The sequence below is a fragment of the Dipodomys merriami genome, unplaced genomic scaffold (genome assembly GCF_024711535.1).
Source record: "Dipodomys merriami isolate MVZ:Mamm:240054 unplaced genomic scaffold, mDipMer1.0.p SCAF_69, whole genome shotgun sequence".
NCBI lineage: Eukaryota > Metazoa > Chordata > Mammalia > Rodentia > Heteromyidae > Dipodomys > Dipodomys merriami.
In genome coordinates this window covers 5,582,845-5,604,284 of record NW_027206279.1, presented here as the reverse complement: position 1 = coordinate 5,604,284, position 21,440 = coordinate 5,582,845, and the positions used below count along the sequence as shown (strand labels likewise).

Genomic DNA, 21,440 nt, shown 5'->3' with positions numbered 1-21,440 from the left:
GGGCACAAACAGAAAACTCATACTTTACCCATACTGGAAGTATGGGTGAAGTATAGGATATCCAGACACACAGCTCTAGTTGATCTGGGATTGGGTCTGGCTGTGGCTGGACAGAAAATGGTCTTGGGATGGTGGCTGTTGGTAGGAGACACAACTGGACCGGAGATTTGGGTTCCCCAGAGTTGGCACTTGGGGATATGACAGATGTACATTTTACAACAGTTGTAAAGAGAACATAAAGAAGGAATTATTTTTTTCCCCAGTGTTGGGGCTTGAGCTCAGAGCCTGGGCACTGTCCCTAAGCTTCTTTTGCGCAAGGCTAGCACTCTACCACTCGAGCCACAGGGTCACTTCTGGTTTTTTCCTGTGTATGTGGTACTGAGGATTTGAACCCAGGACTTCATGCATGCTAGGCAAGCACTCTACCACTGAGCCACCTTTCTAGCCCTTAAAAAAAAATTTTTTTTTTGTAATTATTTTTTGATGGGCCTGCAGTTTGCATTCAAGGCCTCAGGCTTTCTAGGCAGGCACTGTACCACTTGAGCCCCACCCCCAGCTCCTATTTTTGTCATTATGAATATAGAACTAGGGAGCACTCTCTCTGAGCTAGCAGGCACATCATCTGTCAAACCAAAGAGAGGGCTGATAAGAGAGGAGAGTAAATCAACAAATTCTATTCTGGCCCACAGACTCCACCATTAGCTTTGACAAATACAATGCCACGTATTTATTTTCAGGGTTCAAAATAGACCTCTGGGGGTGCCCAGCAAGAGCCAAAGAAGTCTCCTCACTCTGTCCCCGATCCCAGTCACTTCACCTCCATCCCTCCCTCTCTCCCCACAGCAGATTGAGTTTCACACTTTTAAAAATAGCTTCTGAGCAGTGTCAGCTGTCTCTTGAGTTTGGCTCCCTGCCCTGAAATGCAGGACTAAGAGAAGCAAGAGGTGCTTAGTTCCAGCTCACTGCAGACCCCCGTGTAGCACAAGAACATTCTCTTCCTGAGAGTAGGCCCAGCTCATTCAAAATACTCTGAGATGCAAGACTCCTATTTCTAAGCTCTCCGGCCTCTTTCCCTCCTTAATAATTTACCTGGCTTATCTTCCAGGGGAATGGACAGCAATGGCGGCACTCGCTTTTCTCTTGAAATTTCCTTGAAATTCCCTGAAGATGCCCACGCCACAAAGTTGCTTGGCTTTTAAGGATCAGCTCCGGTTCCACACAGCCTGTCCCAAGCCCTAGACACACGGACATGGCTGGGATGAATCTCCAGGTTGGGGAAGGCCACCCTGGCCTGGGAATGAATGCATGTATCCCCCGCGGCTCATGGGGAGATGAAGAATTCAGCAGAAGGGGAAGAGATTGCGGGGAGTTGGAAGACAAACAGGACTTGGAAACTCCAGACCTCCTATCTTTACCTCCCATGGATCCTTGTGGCTCTCAGGTATGTCTCTGTCCCTGGGGCAGGAGGAAGGGGCTCTAGGTCCCTTTAGTGTGACCCCTTACTTTCTTTACTCTGAAGAAGATGATCTGTGTGGTGGCAGAGTTAAGAGGATTTTCTTTTCTCTTGTCTTTCTGGAAGGAATCCCTACCCCCTCTCCTCCTTCCCCACTTCCCCTTCCCCATCACCCAACTTCCATTTGTGCTCAGAAGACCATTCATGTTAACACAGATGCAGAGCAGTGAGCTTTGAGAGTGTGTTTTAGGTGCCAGGTTCTCTGATAGGTAAGGATTAGTATCTGCCTTGGATGAGAAATGGAGGCATCAAGAGGCTGGGCCCTGCTCCCCTCTGCCAGCGTAGGCCTCCTTCTCAGGAGAGAGTGGCCAGGTCTCCCCACCCCATTCCCAGCCTCCATCATCTCCTGGGGACTCAGCCTGGCTCCCCATCCCTCTGTGAAGACACCCCCCACACTTGGTGCATCTACCCTGAGCCTTGGCCATGGATGGGGTCGTCTGGTCTGGCCCCAGGTCCCACCTCACACCTGAATCCCATGTCTGCCACATTTCGCCATCACACTCACCATAACCCAGCTCCACCCCCTAAGCAGGTGGACTGTTCTACTGAGGTATGGCAACTCTTCTTAGAGTTACATATGACAAGCAGGCCCCAGTGCTTCCCCCAACTCCCCGCCACTATCCCGCGATTCCCAAAGCCCTAGAACGCCCAGCGAGGCCTTTCTCCACAGCCCCTTCCTCAGGCCTCGTCCTTCCAGAAGTCTCTGTGTCATGGAGATGAGCAGGCCTGTGTTGGCATGCTCACAGGGGAGACAGGAGCCAGGATGACCAGGCTGAGGGCCTGTCCTCACCTGCCCACCTGCCCGGCGTGCTGCGCCTCCTGACTCATGCCTACAGGTGGCAGCTGCGAGGTGCTGGCAGGGCAGCTGTGACAGCGCAATGCTCAGTGTTTGTGAAAGTGTCAGCCTCCCTGCAAAGGGCAGGAAATCCCGTGCCATCCCTGCCTGCACCTTCTTCTAGCAGTTTCTTTACCTATGGGGAAACAGTGATGTGGTTAGCACACGACCTGGGGTGCAGCATTGTTGTCCACTCTGTCTTGTCATTAAGAGTAATTTCTAAAAATGTGTGGAATACACAGTGGGCAAATCCACCAAAATCCTATTAACCCAAAACAATGGCCATTCCTTTCCAGTCCTTCTCTCATTTAGATAATGTTCACACAGTTGTGCTTATATTTATAAATATCTATAACCAGGTTTTTGCCCTAAAATAGTTGGATATATTTTCTGGGTTGCAATCTAAACCTCTTCCTCGTGGTGATGAACTCAGAGCATTGGAAATGTTGGACAAGTATCATACCACTGAGCTAACACTCCCAAGCTCTTTATAATTATCTTTTCGTTATTATTGTTATGGAGATTGAACTCTGGGCCTGGACGCTGTCCCTCAGCTCTTCAGCTACCATTTGAGCCACAGCACCACTGTTTTTTCGGTGGTTTATTGGACATAAGAGTTTCATGGACGGGCTGGGGAGATGGCTCAGTGGTAGAGCACTTGCCTTGCATGCATGAGGCCCTGGGTTCGATTCCTCAGCACCACATAAGCAAAAAGAAAAAAGCCGGAAGTGGCGCTGTGGCTCAAGTGGTAGAGCGCTAGCCTTGAGCTGAAGAGCTGAGGGCAGTGCCCAGGCCCAGAGTTCAGGCCCACGACTGGACCCCCCAAAAAAAAAAAAAAGAGTTTCATGGACTTTCCTGCCCCGGCTGGCAGGTCTCAGCCTTCTGAGTAGCAAGGATTACAGGCAGGAGCCACCGGCAGCTGGCTTCACACAAAGTGAAGGGGTTACAGGCGGCTCTGCAGGAGAGGGAGTAGATATACATAAACAGCATATGTGGCAGGTGGTCATGGACACACCACCCGAGGAGAGCAGGGTCTTCATTGTCTCCGTGGCAGCTTTAGAGGGAACAGTCCACTATGCCCCACGTAGCTTCTCTCCCCACTCCATGTTGCTCTTGGAGGGTTCCTCCTCATCTGTGAATGAGGCCTGTGTGTTTCTGGGCACAGTCAGAGACCCCCCCCCATTGCTGAGTGATCCGTCACCATGCCTCACTGTCCCGCAGATCCAGCTTATCAGACTAGTTGGGCCTCTCTCCCGGAGTTCCCTTCCCACCTCTGCTGTGTGGTAACTTCCCACTGCTTGCCACACATTCCTTGAAGACCAGGAAGCAGGCCTGGAAGCTCCTTTCATCCCCTGAGCAAGTATTCATTGAGCTCCCACTATGCACCTGCTATTCTGAGGTAGAGCACTAAGTAGGGCAGAGATCATCTAGCCCACATGAAACCTACACTCTAATGGGGGAGCCAAGGATAAACCAACACAGGACTGTTTCCCATAGCAAATATGGAATAGGTAATAGTGACGGATAGGGTTGTGACATCAGACAGGAGCTAACATTTGATTTTGTTTTTTTTTTTTTGGGTCCAGTCGTGGGGCCTGAACTCTGGGCCTGGGCACTGTCCCTCAGCTCTTCAGCTCAAGGCTAGCGCTCTACCACTTGAGCCATAGCGCCACTTCCAGCTTTTTTCTTTTTGCTTATGTGGTGCTGAGAAATCAAACCCATGGCCTCAGGCATGCAAGGCAAGCGCTCTACCACTGAGCCACCTTCCCAGCCCCTAACATTTGAGTAAAAATCTCTCTCTTCCCTCCGGCCACACTGGCCCCCTCCTCTTTCTTTTTGGTGGTGGTATTGGGGCTTAAACTCAGGGCTCTGCTCTTGGCCTAGGCAGACTCTCTGCTATTTGAGCCATGCCCAGGCCATTTTAGCTGTTTATTTTTCATAGTGTCTTGCATTATTCAGGCTACCCTGGACCTCAGTCTTCTTACCTGTGGCCTCCTGAGTAGCTGAAGTCACCACACCATTCAGCTTGTTTGTTGAGATGGGGGTCCCAATAACTTTTTTTTTGTCCTGGGCTAGCTTTCTACTTCCTGATCTCAGCCTCCTGAGTAGCTAGGATTACAAGTGTATACCAGTGGTGTCTGACTGCCAAATTGCTTTACTTTGTGTCAGCCATAGGTCTTGAACTGGGTGCCTGGGTGCTGTTCTTGAGCTCTTTTTGCTCAAGGTTAGCACTCTACCACTTGGAGCCACAGCTTCACTTCTGGTTTTCTGATGGTTAATTGAAGATAAGTTTCACAAACTTTCTTGCCCACACTGGCTTTGAACCATGATCCTCAGATCTCTGCCTCCTGAGTAGCTAGGATGACAGGCGTGAACCACCAGCACCCAGGTCTACTTTGCTTTTTAACAACTGGGCGATGTCCCTTATGTCACCAGAACAGAAATGGTAGAGTGAATGGGAGTGGAGGCTTCATTTTGTCTTAAATGTGTGTATCTAAGTCTAATTTGCCACTCAGAAAACCAAACCCAGGGTCTTGTATATGTTAGCCAAGTGTGCTGCCACTGAGCTACCCACTACACCCCCGGGCAACCTGCCTTCCTTGACATTTTAAATTTCAGGTACTTTTTTTCCCCCAGGAATCACAATTTATTAAGTTGGTGAGAACCACAGGAACATTAGAAACTGTACCCAATGTACACCAAAACACCAAAAAGAAAAAGGGAAAGTGTGTGAGGCGTGTGATGGTGGTGGGAGGTAGCAGCAGAGGGAGCTGGTCTGCAGGCATGGTCAGCCTGTGTTCAAGGCGAGGAGCAGTGGGGATGCGTTTTCTGCCGGTGCACTTGAGCTCTGGTGTCCAGGCAGTCAGTGGTGTTCTCCACTCACAGGGGAAGGCATTTCCTCTGGGGTTGTCCTAACGGGGCAGGCAGCAACAGCACATCCTTTCAAAGCAACTCAAAACCCTCCTCTTGATTCAAAGCAACTCAAAACCCTCCTCTTGAGTCGCTTCCAGATGGAGCCTCTTCCATGAGCTGCAGGGCGCGGGAGAGGAGGGGTGCTGTCCTCCCTCTCTGGCTGTATGTTCCAGGCAGACATTTTGGATGCTGGCAGTCCTGAGGGCAGCTGGCCACTCTCCTCTGTGTCCCCCCCTGGGCCCTTCAGGTCAGATGCTTTTGGCCCTGGGGCAGCCGAGCCGATGTCCCTCTTCCCCCGTTTGGGCCCTGTCCACGTATTGTATAAGATGCGGGGGAGAGAACCAGCCCTGCTGCCCACCTGCCTCTCCTGCTCAGGGGCTGGGCAGGTCAGTTCCTCCGGTTGGCCCATGGGGAGGGCAGTTGTTGCTGCTCTTGTTGCTGCAGCTGGAGTAGAGGGAGGCTTGCTGTCCTTAGTCTTCCGCTCTGTGACAGTTATGCTGGGTCTCCACAGGAGACAGGGGAGGGACACTGACCTGGTGTGCCTGCCACCCTCCTGATGCTGCTGCTTAGCACGCAGACAGACAGCGGGGTGGCGCACAGGAGCACTGGCTCTCTTGACCAGCACACTTTGGGGGGGACGGGTGTGTAGGTGAGGGGCAAGGCAGAGACCCGGGAAGCGGGTACCACATCGGACGGGGATCAGGTCTCGGGCCTCATCTTGCTGCTCCTTGAGCATGCTGTAGGTTGCCCTCTTATTATTAAATGTTCTTCCCGACAGGGCTTCCCGCACCTCCTCTGGGTTAAATCCCATGTATGACACCATGATGTGCAGTATGGCGGGGTCTGGCTGGTTCAAAGCAGGCTGGCTGGGGCATGGTGAGGCTCCCTTAATTGTCTTGAACCAGGGATGGCGCATTACTTGCCACACCGTGGGCCGCCTCTTTAGATCGCTCACCATAAGGTATGCTAACATTCCTTGAAGTTCAGGGGAAAAAGATTTTCGTATTTTAAATTTACCACTTAAAACTTGTTTACTGAGGACAGCCCATGACTTGCCTTTATAGGGCACATCGCCCATGACCATATAGTACAAGAGCACCCCAAAGCTCCAGACGTCCACCTTGGGGCCCTGGTAGCTCTCTTGCCTGAACATCTCAGGGGCCAAATAGGCCATAGTTCCACACTGTCTGTCCAGCTGCTGCCCTGGCAGGAACCACGTACTCAATCCGAAGTCACATAGCTTGGCTGTGCCCCTGCTGTCTAGCAGTATGTTTTCTGCCTTGAGGTCCCTGTGAGCAATGCCGTTGTCATGGCAATATCTGAATGCCCTCAAGATCTGCCTAAACAGACCCCTGGCCTCGTCCTCTGCCAGCCTGTCCATCTTGTCCAGGTAGTCCACAAGGTCTCCTCTGTCCATATATTCGATCACCAAATACAACCTTTCCTCTGTTTCTACCTCCTCATAGAGCTTGATGATGTTTGGGTGCTCCACAAACCTCAAAATGTCCAATTCGGTGGCAAAGAAGGTGCTGTCCAACTTTTCGAGGACCTTCACTGCCACCAGGGTGTCCGTGGGCAGGTGCTTGGCCAACTTTATGGAGGCAAAGCTCCCCTCACGGATGGTCCTCAGCGCCTGGTAGTGAGCCCTGCGGAGGTCTTTCTTCGAGGAACTGGCCTCACGGCCCTCCCAGAACCTCGCCTCTCTACTCTGGCTAGTCATCCTACACAGCACCCTAGCGATGCTGTCTAGGGAGCAAGTGAATGAACAAAGAAAGAAAACACAACCAAGTATAATCAAATACAACAGAGCAGAACAAAAATAATGAAATGGACAAAATGGAAAAAAATATAAAATACAATGAAATATAATGAAATACAAGATGAAAGATAATAATGGAATAAAATGTAAGCAAAGTCTAAGGTAATAACTATAATAAACACACTAAAATGTAAATATAATAAATGAATAAAATAACTATCTAATATCTATCGTGAAACAAAATCTAATAGGAATGAAAAGTAATGAACAAAATGCCTAAATGCTAGCTAACTGAAAACAACAAAAGTAAAAGAAAAAAAAACAAGATTAGTGAATTAAGAAAAAATAAGTAAATAAAACAAAAAACTAAAATAATAAAAGTAAAAGAAATAAAGTAAAAATGAAAAAGAAAATATAAAGAAAATAATTTTAAAAAATATAAAACAACAAACAGGAAAACAAAAAAGGCAAAAAAATAAACCAAAAGTCCAAACGTCAAAGCCAAATCAGAATCCAAATCCAAAGCACTGAAAACCAAAGCCAAATCAACAAACCAAATCCAAAACCCGAGAAATCACCACGCAACCACCCAACTAAATTCCAACCTCCAAACTACCTACAGTGAATCCACCCGGCACCGCCCCCTATATATACAGCCAAGGTTATGACCTCACAGTGATGTCTGTGATGTCAGAGTCACCTAAGTTACTGGCCTAGAAGGCACTTCTAAGTAGAAGTGTGTGCCTGGATTGGCCTTTCACTCAGGGCCTGGGCACTGTCCCTTAGCTTTTACACTCAAAGATGGTGCTCTACCAGTTGGGCCACAGTCCAAATTCTATCTTCTTGGTGGTTCTTGGGAGATTATGGGCTCAGGGATTTCCAGTCCAGATTGCCTACAAAGGCAACCTGCTTAGCTAGGATGCCAGGCCTTAACCTGAAGCTTGCAAGACACTTTGAGTTCATTATAATTTGGGTACAGTAACTCAAAATTTCTTAGTTGGTTGTATACATTGATACAGAATATTTCTGTTAATTGCAATCTAATCAGACTGTGGATGCTCATATGTATAATTCTGGCTGCTTGTAGGGTTAGAATTGGAAAGATAACAGAGTTCATGGCAAGGGAAGAAGCTGGCATTGTGGTACCTGCCTCTCATCCCAGCTAAGCAGAAAAGTGAACAAGAGGATGGTATTAAGGTTCTGTTACAACAAAAGCAAGTCCCTTTCTCAAAAGTCACCAGCACAAATTCAAATGACTGAAGGCTAGATTTGTGTCCCGGCTTTTTTCTTTTTGCTTATGTGGTGCTGAGGAATGGAACCCAGGGCCTCATGCATGCAAGGCAAGCACTCTACCACTGAGCCACCTTTCCAGCCCCTCCAGGAGACTCTTACCTCCAATAAACCACTAGAAAACTGGAACTGGTGCCGTGGCTCAAGCAGTAGAACACTGGCCTTGAGCTTAAGAGCACAGGGACAGTGCCCTAGCCCAGAGTTCAAACACTGCGACTGACAAAACAAAAACAAACAAACGTCCCGTTAGCTGCTGCTTTAACCTCCCGAATATCTCAGACCTGCGCCCTAGAACTGAGCCTCTTGGCATCCCTTTGCTATCCACCCCAACACTTTGCTGCTTACGTTTTTTTTTTTTTTAATTGTTCCCAGACACCCTGAGCTTGTTTGCAAACTAGTCTGAGCGGGTCCCTTGGAGAGTCCTCTATCCAGCCTGGATCCAAACTGCATAGGAAACAGAATCCTCCCAGTTGTTTCTCCAGCCTCTGTCTGGAGGCCACTGCTGCTCAAACTAAATTCGAGTGCGTTGCCCTTTCCCACGAGGGGCCTTGGCTGGGACCCTGGGCCTCTCTGACCAACACCCCCACTCCTTGCAGCCCCAGTGTCCACTTCTTACTAACAAAGTGGCTAAGAGCCTTTCTGTCCTAAAATTTCCTGTGGTCTCCTGCCCACAAATCCTGTGTTGTCCTCCCCGCACACATGCCTCACAGATCTGCCTAAATAGGGAAGGCATGCTGGCTTACGGAGGTGATGGGGGACGTGGATGGGGCCCAGTTTGTTTGGACTGCCTACCTCCCTGCCTGAGAGATTCTTTTCCTCACCAGTAATGGATGAGGTGCTATCAAGTTGGTACTTACAACCTAAAAGAAACATTAATGGAGGAAATGGCGCTCTAGCTCAAGTGGTAGAGCGCTAGCCTTGAGCTGAAGAGCTGAGGGACAGCGCCCAAGCCCAGAGTTCAAGCCCCATGACCGACAAAAAAAAAAAAAAAAAGAAACATTAACGGAGACTCTCTCTTGAGAATAAACACACATTTACCACACTGCAGAGTGTGGTAAATTTACTTTTGAACGGTTAAAGTACTTGAGGCAGTGACCATTTGTTGCTTGTTTCAGAGCAGAGCAACACGTGGCGCTAAACCACTTGGTTGTGTGCCTTTATTTTTTTTCCCTCATTTTTTTTTAAAATTTAATTTTATTTTATTTGTGAACATATTGTACAGAGGGGTTACAATTACATGGGCAGGATAATGTGTACATTTCTTACCAAGCATTGCAGCCTCCTCCTTTGGTTTACCCTTCACATCCCTTCCCAGCCTCCCCCCTCCCCCCCAATCCCAATCCTTCTCCTTCTCCCCCCTTTCCCCCCCCCCACCGACGTTGTAAAGCTCGTTTTGGACATGACAACTTGTACTTCTCATTGTTGCAACAGGTCCACCTGTATCCTTAAACAACTGGTTTTTCCCCATCTCCTCCACAAGTTATACTGACATCAAATATAGTGAAAGCAGGGGTTATACTGTGGGGGAGGGACATACAAAGCAACAAAGAGATAATCTTATAAATGCGTTAGAAACACATGCATGAAAGAAACAAACATTAAAATACATATCTAAGGGTTCATTTTCCTGACATCACATTATCTGACCTTTTCCGCTTGACTCCTACATATACTAGATATTGCAAATAAGGGAAACCATGGGACCTATGTTTCTTTGGGCCTGGCTTACTTCACTTAATATAATTTTTTCCAAGTTTTTCCATTTCCTAACAAATGGGGCAATGTCGTTCTTTCTGGTGGAGGCATAGAATTCCATTGTGTATATATACCACATTTTCTTGATCCATTCATCTACTGAGGGGCATCTGGGTTGGTTCCATATCTTAGCTATGGCAAATAATGCTGCAATAAACATATTGCATAAAGTTGCAGAGCTTCTGCAGGGCAAATGACATAGCTAGCAAGATCAATAGAAAGCCCACGGATTGGGAGAAGATCTTTACTAGCCATACAACGGACAAGGGTCTCATATCTAAAATATACTTGAACTCAAAAAATTAAACCCCCCAACAACAAATCCTCAAAGAAACAACTGCCCAATAAATAAGTGGGCGAAAGACTTAAAGAGAAACTTCTTTGAAGAAGAAAGAAGGATGGCCAATAGACACATGAAGAAATGTTCAACATCTCTAGCCATAAAAGAAATGCAAATCAAAACAACATTGAGATATCACCTCACCCCAGTTAGAACGGCAAAAATCAAGAACTCTAACAACAGATGCTGGAGGGGATGTGGACAGAAAGGAACCTTACTTCATTGTTGGAATGTAAACTTGTTCAACCACTTTGGAAAGCAGTATGGAGGTTCCTCAAAAGACTTCACATAGAACTTCCCTATGACCCAGCAATCCCACTTTTGGGCATTTACCCAAATGTTTACAAACAAGACCACACTAAAGGTTGTGTGCCTTTATAAGCCCTGCAAATCCTTAGCTCCGGCTCTCCTCCTAGGCTCCGCTGTGTCAGAGTGTAGGACGAGGTCCCAGCTGCAGCCCGTTTAAATAAAACCTTAAAACAGCTGTAAAGTCTGACTCTCGGTGCTCTTGGTGGGATTCCCGAGACCTGGGCACAACATATTAGTGGGGGCTTGCCCAGAATCTCCCCCCCAAAGACCCCTGAGAACTCAGATTCCAAAGGTAAAACAGCGCTGTTTTTGTTCATTTGTCTTGTCCTGTCGTTGTCCGTCTGTACTTTCGTTTTCCTTTGTGAGGATGGCCACTCCGATTCGTGTTGTGTAAAGGGTTGTCGAAGCGGACGCGCTTGCAGGACAACCCTGGAGGAACTGGGAGACGTCCCAGATCCTTGGGACAGGGGTAACCCTGCTGTGTGGAGCGGGGGGGGGGGGGAGGATCCTTGGTACCCCACCGTGTGAATTGTGGAGCGGGGGTCAGTTCGGTATTGGGCCGGAACTGACCAAGAGGGCCTCCTAACTGAGGCTCAGCTCGCCCACTGTGGATCCTCTCCTTCTGCTGTGGGGCGTGGGTAGGTGTGGAACCCCACCATGACAGGAATCCGCGGACCAATTCGGGAGATCTCCACTTTGTGGAGGCCTGCGTGTGTTTTGTTTGTACTGTGTATTGTTTTTTGGACTGTATGACTGATGGGACTGGAAACCATGGGCATCACTCCATCTAGCCCCCAGACTTAAACTGAGAAAGAGGAAAAGAAAAGGTACCCCCCGATTTTTCAGGGAGAAAACTTGGAAGAAGAAATGTTTCCTCCCCCATATTCCCCTTCCCAGGTTCCTTTTTGCAGAACCTGAGAATGATCAAGAGGAGGAGGGAGCTATTGAACCCTCGGCATCTACCTTTAAAGTTTCTGAGGGGCCAGTCATTCGACGACGACGTGGGATCAACCCTCCTTTTAATGCAGCTGTTTTTCCCTTACACGCCGTAGGTCCTGTGGATGCGGATGGTCCACAGCAACTCCAATATTGGACATTTTCTACCAGTGATCTATACATTTTGGCAACCCAAAATGCCCCCTTTTCTGAGAAACCCCAGGATTTAATTTGTTTGCTTGAAACTATTCTCTTTACTCATCAGCCATTTGGGATGATTGCAGTCAGCTTTTACAGGTCCTTTTTACCACCGAAGAGAGCGTATCCGAGAGGCAGCCCGGAAACATATCCCTGGCCCCACAGGAGTGCCCATCATGGATCCTTCCCTGATCGCTGCCTATTTTCCTGAGATCTGACCAACATGGGACTACAATACAATTGAAGGTAGGGAGCGACTCCTTGTCTACCGCCAGGCTCTGTTGGCAAGTGTCAAGGCGGCGGCTCGCCAACCTACTAATATGGCCAAAGTTTATGATGTTAGACAGGGAGGAAGTGAAAGTCCGGCAGCATATCTTCAGTAGCTCATGGAAACTTTTAGTCAATATACCCCGTATGATCTTGAGACCCAGGAGTTGGCTCAGATGATTATGTTTGCCTATATAAATCAAGCTGCACCAGACATAAAGCCAAAGTTGCAGGCTCTAAACAGACTTGGTGAAAAGTCTTTAGGGATCTAGTAGCTGAGGCAGAAAAGGTTTACAAGAGAGATAGAGTAGCAAAGACAGGAAAGGAAGGACAGAGAACGTGAAATTGAGCGTGAAAAGAGAGACCAGGCCAAGGAAAAGAGGCCAGATTCGTTGGACTCGCCACTATTGCATGCCGAGCATACCTGGTTTACAGACTGCAGCAGTTTCATTCGAGATGGAAAAAGGTACGTGGGTGCAGCAGTCACCATGGATGGACACTGAGATAGTGTGGGCAGAAGCACTCCCCCAGGGAACGTCTGCACAAAGAGCAGAACTAGTGGCACTAACAAAAGCCCTACAGATGGGAAAAGGGAAGAGACCAAACATTTACATGGACAATCGGTATGCTTTTGCCACTGTGCATGTCCATGGAGCCATTTACCAAGAGAGGAGGCTGCTGACAGCTGAAGGAAAGACTACTAAAAACAAACAAGAAATTTTAAGCCTCATCCAGGCCTTATGGGAACCAGCAAATATTGCCATTATGCACTGCCCTGGCCATCAAAAGGGAACCGATTCTATAACCAAAGGAAATAACTTGGCCAATCAGGCAGCTAAGGAGGCGGCCCTCCAGCCCAGAGCAGAAGTACTGACTCTAGTACTAGACCCAGGGCCATGAGCTTTGCCTCCTGAGCCTCAGTACTCCCAAGAAGACTTGGAGTGGATAAAGAAAATTCCCATGGCCTATAAACCCCTGGGCAGAGAAGAAAATAAAGACTGGTGGAAAACTGGTGAGGGGTAACTTATCTTGCCACAAAGATTGGGCAAGGAGATTCTTAAGAGAATTCATCGGGTCTCTCAAATGGGAACCTGAAGAATGCAGGACTTGCTCCGACACTCAGAAGTAAAAATTAGTCAAGGAAATCAACTCATTGAGGACATTGTTAAAAATTGTAAAGCCTGTCAGCTCACCAATGTCCCCAATCAACCAGTTACAAAAGGAGCTCGCCTCCGTGGAGATAGGCCAGGTGTGTATTGGGAAGTAGACTTCACAGAAATTAAAACTGGAAAATTAGGATGTAAATATTTGCTAGTTTTTGTAGACACCTTTTCAGGATGGGTTGAAGCCTACCCAACAAAGCATGAGACCGCAAACATCGTGGCTAAGAAAATCCTGGAAGAAATCCTACCCAGGTATGGCTTCCCATCCACCATCGGGTCGGACAATGGACCGGCCTTCGTCTCAAAAGTAAGTCAGGGAATAGCTGCGGCACTGGGGACAGATTGGAAATTGCAATGTGCTTATAGACCCCAGAGTTCAGGGCAGGTAGAAAGAATGAATCGGACTCTAAAAGAGACCTTAACTAAATTGGCCTTGGAGACTGGCGCAGACTGGGTATCACTCCTTCCTTTTGCCCTGTTTAGAGTAAGAAATTCACCCTATCAGCTTGGCTTTACTCCTTTTGAAATAATGTATGGACACCCTCCACCCATTATCCCTAGCCTTCAGACTGAATTGCTTGCTGATTTGGATGATACTGAATTTCTGTGTAAGCTTGACTATTTATAGCTGATGCATAAGAGTATGTGGCCCCAGCTTAGAGCATTACGTGATTCTGCTTCTATTCCTACCCCCCATTTGTTTAAACCAGGGGACTGGGTGTTTGTTCAAAGGCACAACTTGAGATCTCTGAAACCACGGTGGAAGGGACCTTACATGGTGCTACTGGCTACACCCACTGCCCTTAAGGTGGATGGCATTGCTGCTTGGATCCACTGCTCCCACGCCAGACTGGCTGACCCCTTTGCCCTGGAAACTGTGGGGAAACATGGAAGTCTTCAAGCATCCTACCCAACTACTCTGCATACACCTCAAGAAAAGAAAAATGAACTGATTGTTATTGGTATTATTGTTTAATAGTATGGCTAAGGTCAGAGAGGGACTATACCGGTTCAAGATTGAGAGCTGTTGGAGTCTAGTTTTGGGCTGGAGCCACAAGATTGTGTCTCAGGACCATAAGTCAGGCGGGGGAATGAAGGGTTAAAGTTTTGAGGCAGTGACCACTTGTTGCTTGTTTCTGTCTAGCAGAGGAACACCGTGGTGGTAATCCAAACACCTGTTTGATTGTGTGCCTTTATAACCCCTGCAAATCTTTAGCTCGGGGCTCTCCTCCTAGGCTCCGCTGTGTCAGTGTAGGACGAGGCCCGAGCTGCAGCCCGTTTAAGTAAAACCTTGAAACAGCTGTAGAGTCTGACTCTCGGTGGTCTTCTTGGTGGGGGTCCTGTGACCTGGGCACAACACTTTTAAGCAATGATATCAGGTGGGCAGCTAACAAGACACTGGACTCAGGAGTTAGGTTGGAGGAGAAGGGATAAGCTGTATAGATGTATAACACGGAATCTAGATGGCTTTTAAGGCCCCAGACCTGGCTGAGATCTCCAGTTCTTGCTTCCTCATCACTACCAGGAGGAGAAAGAGCCACCACGAGACTGAGGGCTAGGTGTAGTGCTGTCCATCTATAATTCCAGTGTTTGGGAGACTGAGGTATCTTAGATCGTGAGTTCAAGCCCAAATTGAGTTATATGACATAGTCTGCAGCCAGCTTGGCCTACATAGGCAAGATCTATCTCAAGGTGAAAGAGAGAAGCCAGGTGCCTGGAGCTTCACACCTGTAATCCTCAGAAAAGTCCCCTTGAGACTCTTTATCTCCAAAAACTACTCAGAAAAAAGCTGGGAATGGCGCTGGGGCTCAAGTGGTAGAGTTCTAACATTGAGTACAAAGAGGCTCAGGGACAGAGTCCAGGCCTGGAGTTTAAGACCCAAGACCAGCAAAAAATAAAAACTAATTAAAAATATACAAGAGAGAGACAGAGACAGCAAAAGAGAGACTATGTGAATATGAGGTTAGAAGGAAGCAAAGTAATTACTTTTCCTGTGCGCATCCCACACAATTGTCTTTCTAAGCACAGAGGAGGTGGTTGCAGGAAGCACCAGGTCTCTGGTTGCTTGTTTGTGTCTTTCCATCCCCCGCCTGACGCAGGGCTGGTTACATGCTGGGTGGATGCTTAGCTGGTGGCTGCCGGCCTAGGAAGCTACCAGCAGCCCACTATCTCTGACATCAAAGATGATACCTCCCTCCACCTGGCTCCAGAGGCCTCTCCCCAGTTCCTACCCTCCCAGGTTCACACCCTGTGGTCCACCTCTCATGCCCTTCCCTCATGGCAAGGCGCACCTACTCTGCACCTCCTACACGGTGTGAAGCAAGCTCGCTCCCACCTCTTCCTGCTGCCTCTTTGAACCTTGCTGGCATCTCAGTTCAGTATCTCAGTTCCATCCAGGCCTGTCCCTCTATGTTATGCCTTTCTCTACTGGGCTCCTACCAAGAAACCATTTGTTTCCCCCTGAGTATCACCAGACCTCTCCCACCCATCCACTTCACTTCCTGGCTTGGGTGCCCTTTGATGGTATCCATCCATCAAGACAAAATAAGAATTCCTTAGCTACTGTGGCATCCTAAGGCTCCGGTTACTTACCTTCCAGATGCTTCTCCTTCCTTACTATGCCGCAGACAGGTTCAGTTCTGAAACAAGCCCACCTTTTCTACCTCTCGGATCGCCTGTGCTGTCCCCCTCCTTTAAAGTGCTCTTCGTGTGATGCACATGTACTTAGCTGTGAGTTTTTCTTCAGGCTTCAGCTTCCAGATGGAGGAGGTCATCCCTAATTCCTGCCGCCCACCCCCCCTCCTACCCGTGACCTGGTTCCTGTGCTTTATGGGATTCTGTTCTTCTTTGTAATGCTTGGTGATGGTGACTTGTTTGTAATTATTTGTCCATTGCCTAGTAAGCCTACTTCATGAGAGTAGGTGCCATTTTAGCTTGTAGCATGTAGGACTTTGCCGTCAACAAGCCAGGTTTTCCCATCTTCTCCAGCCCATGTGGGCCCTTGGGTCTCCCAAGTTTACTTAGTTCATCCAAACTCATTTGTCTTGTTGCAAAATGATCAAAGCACCCTTGGCTACTGTAATCTTTTAAGGGGTTTTCATTGTGGTGGTGGTTTTTGTGCTGGTCCTGGAGCTTGAAATCAGGGCTGGTGCTCTACCACTTGAGCCACAAACCTCACTTCTGGCTTTTTGATAGTTAATTGGAGATAAGAGTCTCACAGAGTTTCCTGCCTGGTCTGGCTTTGAACTGTGATCCTCAGATCTCAGCCTCCTGAGTAGCTAGGATTACAGGCATGAGCCACCAACGCATGGCCTATTAAGGTTTGTCATTAAGATTCTGCATGGCATCACATCAGATTCTCTTGACATTCATGATCGTCCTGTGAAATATTCCCTTGGGAGCCCAGTTAACAGGTAACAATAATGAGTCTCAGCGCGGTAAAGTGACCAGCCTGTGGCACCCAATCAGGAAGTGCCAGAGCCAAGATATAAACAGAGGCATCGGACTCCTCATCTCTTTGCTCATTTCTCAGTGAATGTTGTTGTTGTCAGCTCTCTGTAAGTGGCCTCTTCAGTTTGTGTTTTTGGGTGTTTTCCACCTCTACACGGCATGAGCTCCCCAAATAGCACCCGTGCCTTTTATTGAGGGTTTGGCATTTTCTGCAGAGCAAAAGGTTCCATGAGAGATGGTAGAGTGAGTGCCACCTGCAGACCCTGACTTACAGGGGTCCTGTCTGCTCCTCGCTTCCTCCCTCTCCAGGCCAAGCTGGCCCTGTCCCATTCTCTCCTCCCTGCCTGCCACTGTTTCAGTATCACATACACATTAGTCAGCAGAGGTTGGCCTGGTTTCCCCAAGGCTTCTCCCACCGGCTCCTTCCACAGCAGATTGGATTACCATCTGTCCTCTGGGTCCAGGGCTGACCAGGAGGAAGTAACAGAATGGCAGATCTGCTGCTGGTCATTGGGATTCTAGGCCAAACTCCTTGTTGGACAGAGGAGTCTCCTGACCTTTGCATACACCAGGAGTGGATCCAAGTTCTAGCTTACACTGAAGCCCTCCTGCCACAGCCCTATTTCTGTCAGCAAGTGTGACACAGCATCTTTTGCTGTGGTGTGTGTGTGTGTGTGTGCACGCACACACACACACACACACACACACACACACACACACACACACGCCAGCGTGTGCAGATTAGTAGTAGGACTTGAAATCGGCCTCACACTGCCGCTTGTCTTTCTCTACCACTGGAGCCACACAAGAGGGGCCCTGGCAGTGCAGGAGACATGAGCCCCAGTGGGAGCCAGTGTGAAGAGACTGATGAGAAAGATGGAAGCAGGGATATGTCTATGCACACACACGTGTGTGTGGTCATGTGTGTGTGGTCATGCGTGTGGGCTGTCAAGTCGGGGTGAGGAAGCGGGGGAGCGCCACTTCTTTGGTTGGGATGGCTTGGGTCTGCTGAGTCGTCGCTGATAGACATGTCGCCTTCTGGTCCTCAGGGCGGGAACTGTGAGTTACACCTGAAGCCCACACCCTGGTAAAGTACCCTCTGCCTGTCCTTCCCCTCACTCACCCCTCGGGGTAGTTGGGACGCGCTGTCATTTCCCTGATGGCCAATGGCGGTGAACTCCTTTCCTGGGTTCACCTGACCGCTTGTGCACCTTCACCGCACACGCGTGTCTACTCATCCTCTGTCCGCATTTCAGGTGGGAGGTATTATTATTATTATTATTATTATTATTTTATATGCTAGTTCTGGGGTTTGAACTCAGAGACTGGGTGCTATCCCTGAGCTTTTTTTTTCCCCTCAAGGTCTGGTACTTTACCACTTGAAGCACAGCTCCGCTTCTAGCTTTTTGGTAGTTTATTGGAGATGAGTCTCTTGGACATTTCTGCCTGCACTGGCTTTGAACAATGATCCTCAGATCTCAGCTTCCTGAGTAGCTAGGATTACAGGCGTGAGCCACCAGTGCCCAGCTTGGGAAGTCTTGTTATTAAGCTGCAGAAGTTTTTTGTATATTCTGAATAAGAATCTCATCACATAGAAGATGTGCAAATACTCCTGTGGGTTGTCATTGCAGCTTTCGTGGGTGGTATCTTTTGAAAAGCAAGAGTTTGTAATTTTATTTATTTATTTATGTGGGTCATAGAGTTTGAATTCAAGGCCTGGATTTGTCCCTGAGGTTTTTGTTTTGTTTTTTGTTTTTTGTTTTCCTCAAGGCTAGCAATCAACAACAGCTCCGCTTCAGTTTTCTGGTGGTTAATTGGAGATAAGAGTCTCATGGGCTCTTTTGCTATTTCTTGCCAGGGTTGGCTTCAAACCTGGATCCTCAGATCTCAGCCTCCTGAGTAGCTGGGATTACAGGTATGAGACACTGGTGCCTGGCCTGGTGTTTGTAATTTTTGTTGTTGTTGTTGGTCGTGGGGCTTAAACTCTGGGCCTGGGCACTGTCCCTCAGCAATTCAGCTCAAGGCTAGCACTCTACCACTTGAGTCACAGTGCCACTTCCAGTTTTCTGAGTGTTTTACTGGAGATTACTTTTATGGCCTTTCCTGCCAGGGCTGGCTTTGAACTCCAATCCTAAGATCTCAGCCTCCTGAGTAGCTAGGATCACTGGCGTGAGCCACCACACCCAGCTGTAAATTTTTTAAAATCTATTTTCATTTTGTCACTTGTGATTTTATGTCATATCTAAGAAGTCATACCTTGATCCAAGAGGTAAATACTTACTCCTATATTTACTTTTAAGCATGACTCTAGCTCTTATATTTGTGCTGGTTCTCGGGCTTGATATCAGGACCTCAGACTCTTGCTTAACTTTTTGCTCAAGGTTGGTGTTCTACCACTTGAGCCACAGCTTTATTTCTAGTTTTTTGGTAGTTGATTGGAGGTAAAGTTTCATGTACTTCCCCGCTAGATCTGGCTTGGAACCACAATCCTCAGCTCTCAGCCTGTTGGGTAACTAGCCACCAGCACCAGCTTCTTGTTTATTTTTCCTTGGGTTTATTTGTTTTATTTTTTGCTGCTCTTGCATATAGGATTTTGTTTTATGTTGTGATTATGATTTTTAATAGGAAAGTTCATCATTTTTGCTTATTTATTCTTATAACCGACTGTGTTATATCATAAATTCAAGTAAATAAATACATGTGTGCACGTGGTCTTCCTATTCCATTGACCAGTGTACTAACTTTTGCACCAGTATCACACAGCTGGAAAAAGTGTTTTTTTTTAATATTGATATATTCTTTTTATAGTTCTCTCTTCAACTGCATGGAATTCAGTCATGGTAACATATTATAAATCATAGATATCTCTACCAATAATGAGCAGGCATGTGATTCTAAGTACCATAAAAAATGGGGATAAGTCAACATTTTTGAGGATGCAGTATTTGCCCCTCAGGTGGGTTTCGAAGAGTGGAATTTCTTAGGCATAATGTAGCTGGGTCTGGTAGCTCATGGCTGTAATCTCAGCTACTTAGGAGACTGAGATCTGAGGACTGAGGTTCAAAGTCAGCCCAGGCAGACAAAACTGAAAAACTGTTATCTCCAGTTAACCAGCAAAAAGCCGGAAGTGGAGCTGTGGCTCCACTGATGGAGCACCAGCCTTGAGTAGAAAACAAAACAATCTAGAGTGGAAGGCCACTACAGGCACACACACAAACACGAAAATTAGAAATAGGGGCTGGGAATGTGGCTCAGTGTTAAGAGTACTTGCCTAGCATGCATGAAGCCCTGGCTTCAGTTCCTCAGTACCACATAAACAGAAAAAGCTGGAAGTGGAGCTGTGGTTCAAAGTGGTAGAGCGCTAGCCTTGAGTACAGAGAGGCTCAGGGACAGAGCCCAGGCCCTGAATTCAATCCCCAGGACTGGCAAAAAAAAAATTAGAAATAGCTTGTAAATATATATATAGAGAGAGATAATTAATTATGCCATAGTTTGCAGATGTGGAAATGAGCGAAGCACATCTCTGTCAGTATGTGTGAATCGTACAAACATAATGAGTACATAGAAGAATCATGTTTGCAGCAGAATGTATCATATTATATATCATTTATAGATCTTTTTGGGGAAGTGTTGGGGATTGAACCTAGGTTTCATGCATGCTAGGCAAGTGCTGTATCCCTTGAGCCATACCCCTGGCCCTTTTATTTGTACTTTGGTTTTGAGATAGGGTCTTACTAACTTTACTCAGGCTGGCCTTGAACTCACAATCCGCTTGTCTCCAGCTCCTGAGTAACTGGGATTACCAGGAGTGCACCTGGCTATAGATAGTTTTAAAGCATGCAAAAATAATACCCGACATAGCTTAGGAATGCTTACCTCTGTAGAAATGTGTTAAAGGAACTCGTGGGAACACTAGGTGTAAAGTCAGTTAGGGCGTCTCCATCAGAGGTACAGGCAAGCAACGAGGGAAGGTTTATTCACACAGGAGGCACCAGAGGCACTTTTTAAGCTGGCTAGTGGATTTATGGGTGTTCACTTGCGTGATCTGTATATGTTTTGCTTATCACAAATATTGCTTAACACTTTTTTTTAAAGAAGGAATTCAGATTGGATGATAAGCTGGCTCTGTTTTCCTGGATCAGAAAAGCATACTCTTTGCTTCTGAGTCCTCTCTCTCTCTCTCTCTCTCTCTCTCTCTCTCTCTCTCTCTCTCTCTCTCTCTCTCTCCCTCCCTCCCCCCAGCTCTTGGCCTCTTTAGGTGTGGCGGTCTCTGTCTGTAATCCCTGCTATGCAGGAGACATAGATGGGAGGATCACCTTCTGAGACTTGTCTTGGGTTAAAAAAAAAAAAAAAAAGTAAGACCATTAAAAACAAACATGAAAGCAAAAAGGTTTGGAGGTATGGGTCACGTGGCAAAGCACCTGCCTAGCAAGTTCAAGGCCCTGAGTTCAAACACTAGTACTGAAAAAAAAAAGTCATCCTGAAAACCTAAATTACTAGGATCAGTTGAGAAATTCTCGTAAAAAAATTACGTCATTTATATATATATATATATATATATATATATATTTAATTAACACTTAATTGTACATATTTATGAGGCAATTGTGAATTATTTTTCCCAATTAGCATAGGACACGACTTGATTTCCATTTCCTGGGGTTGCTCTCTGCTTCTTCCTTGGCTTCATTTCCCTGGCCTGCTCCATCTTG

The 21,440-nt window shown here is 47.3% G+C and overlaps 1 protein-coding gene across 1 annotated transcript in view; it reads left to right on the top strand.

Annotated features, from left to right (window-relative positions):
- Nucleotides 1-937: 937 nt before the first annotated feature.
- Pla2g4e (phospholipase A2 group IVE) overlaps nt 938-21,440 on the top strand; it is a 58,793-nt gene continuing 38,290 nt past the window's right edge. The window contains exon 1 of the mRNA XM_070005861.1: nt 938-1,441. Coding sequence (XP_069861962.1) covers nt 1,250-1,441 — 192 coding nt within the window. The 5' untranslated portion in view covers nt 938-1,249. The remainder of the gene's footprint in view (nt 1,442-21,440) is intronic.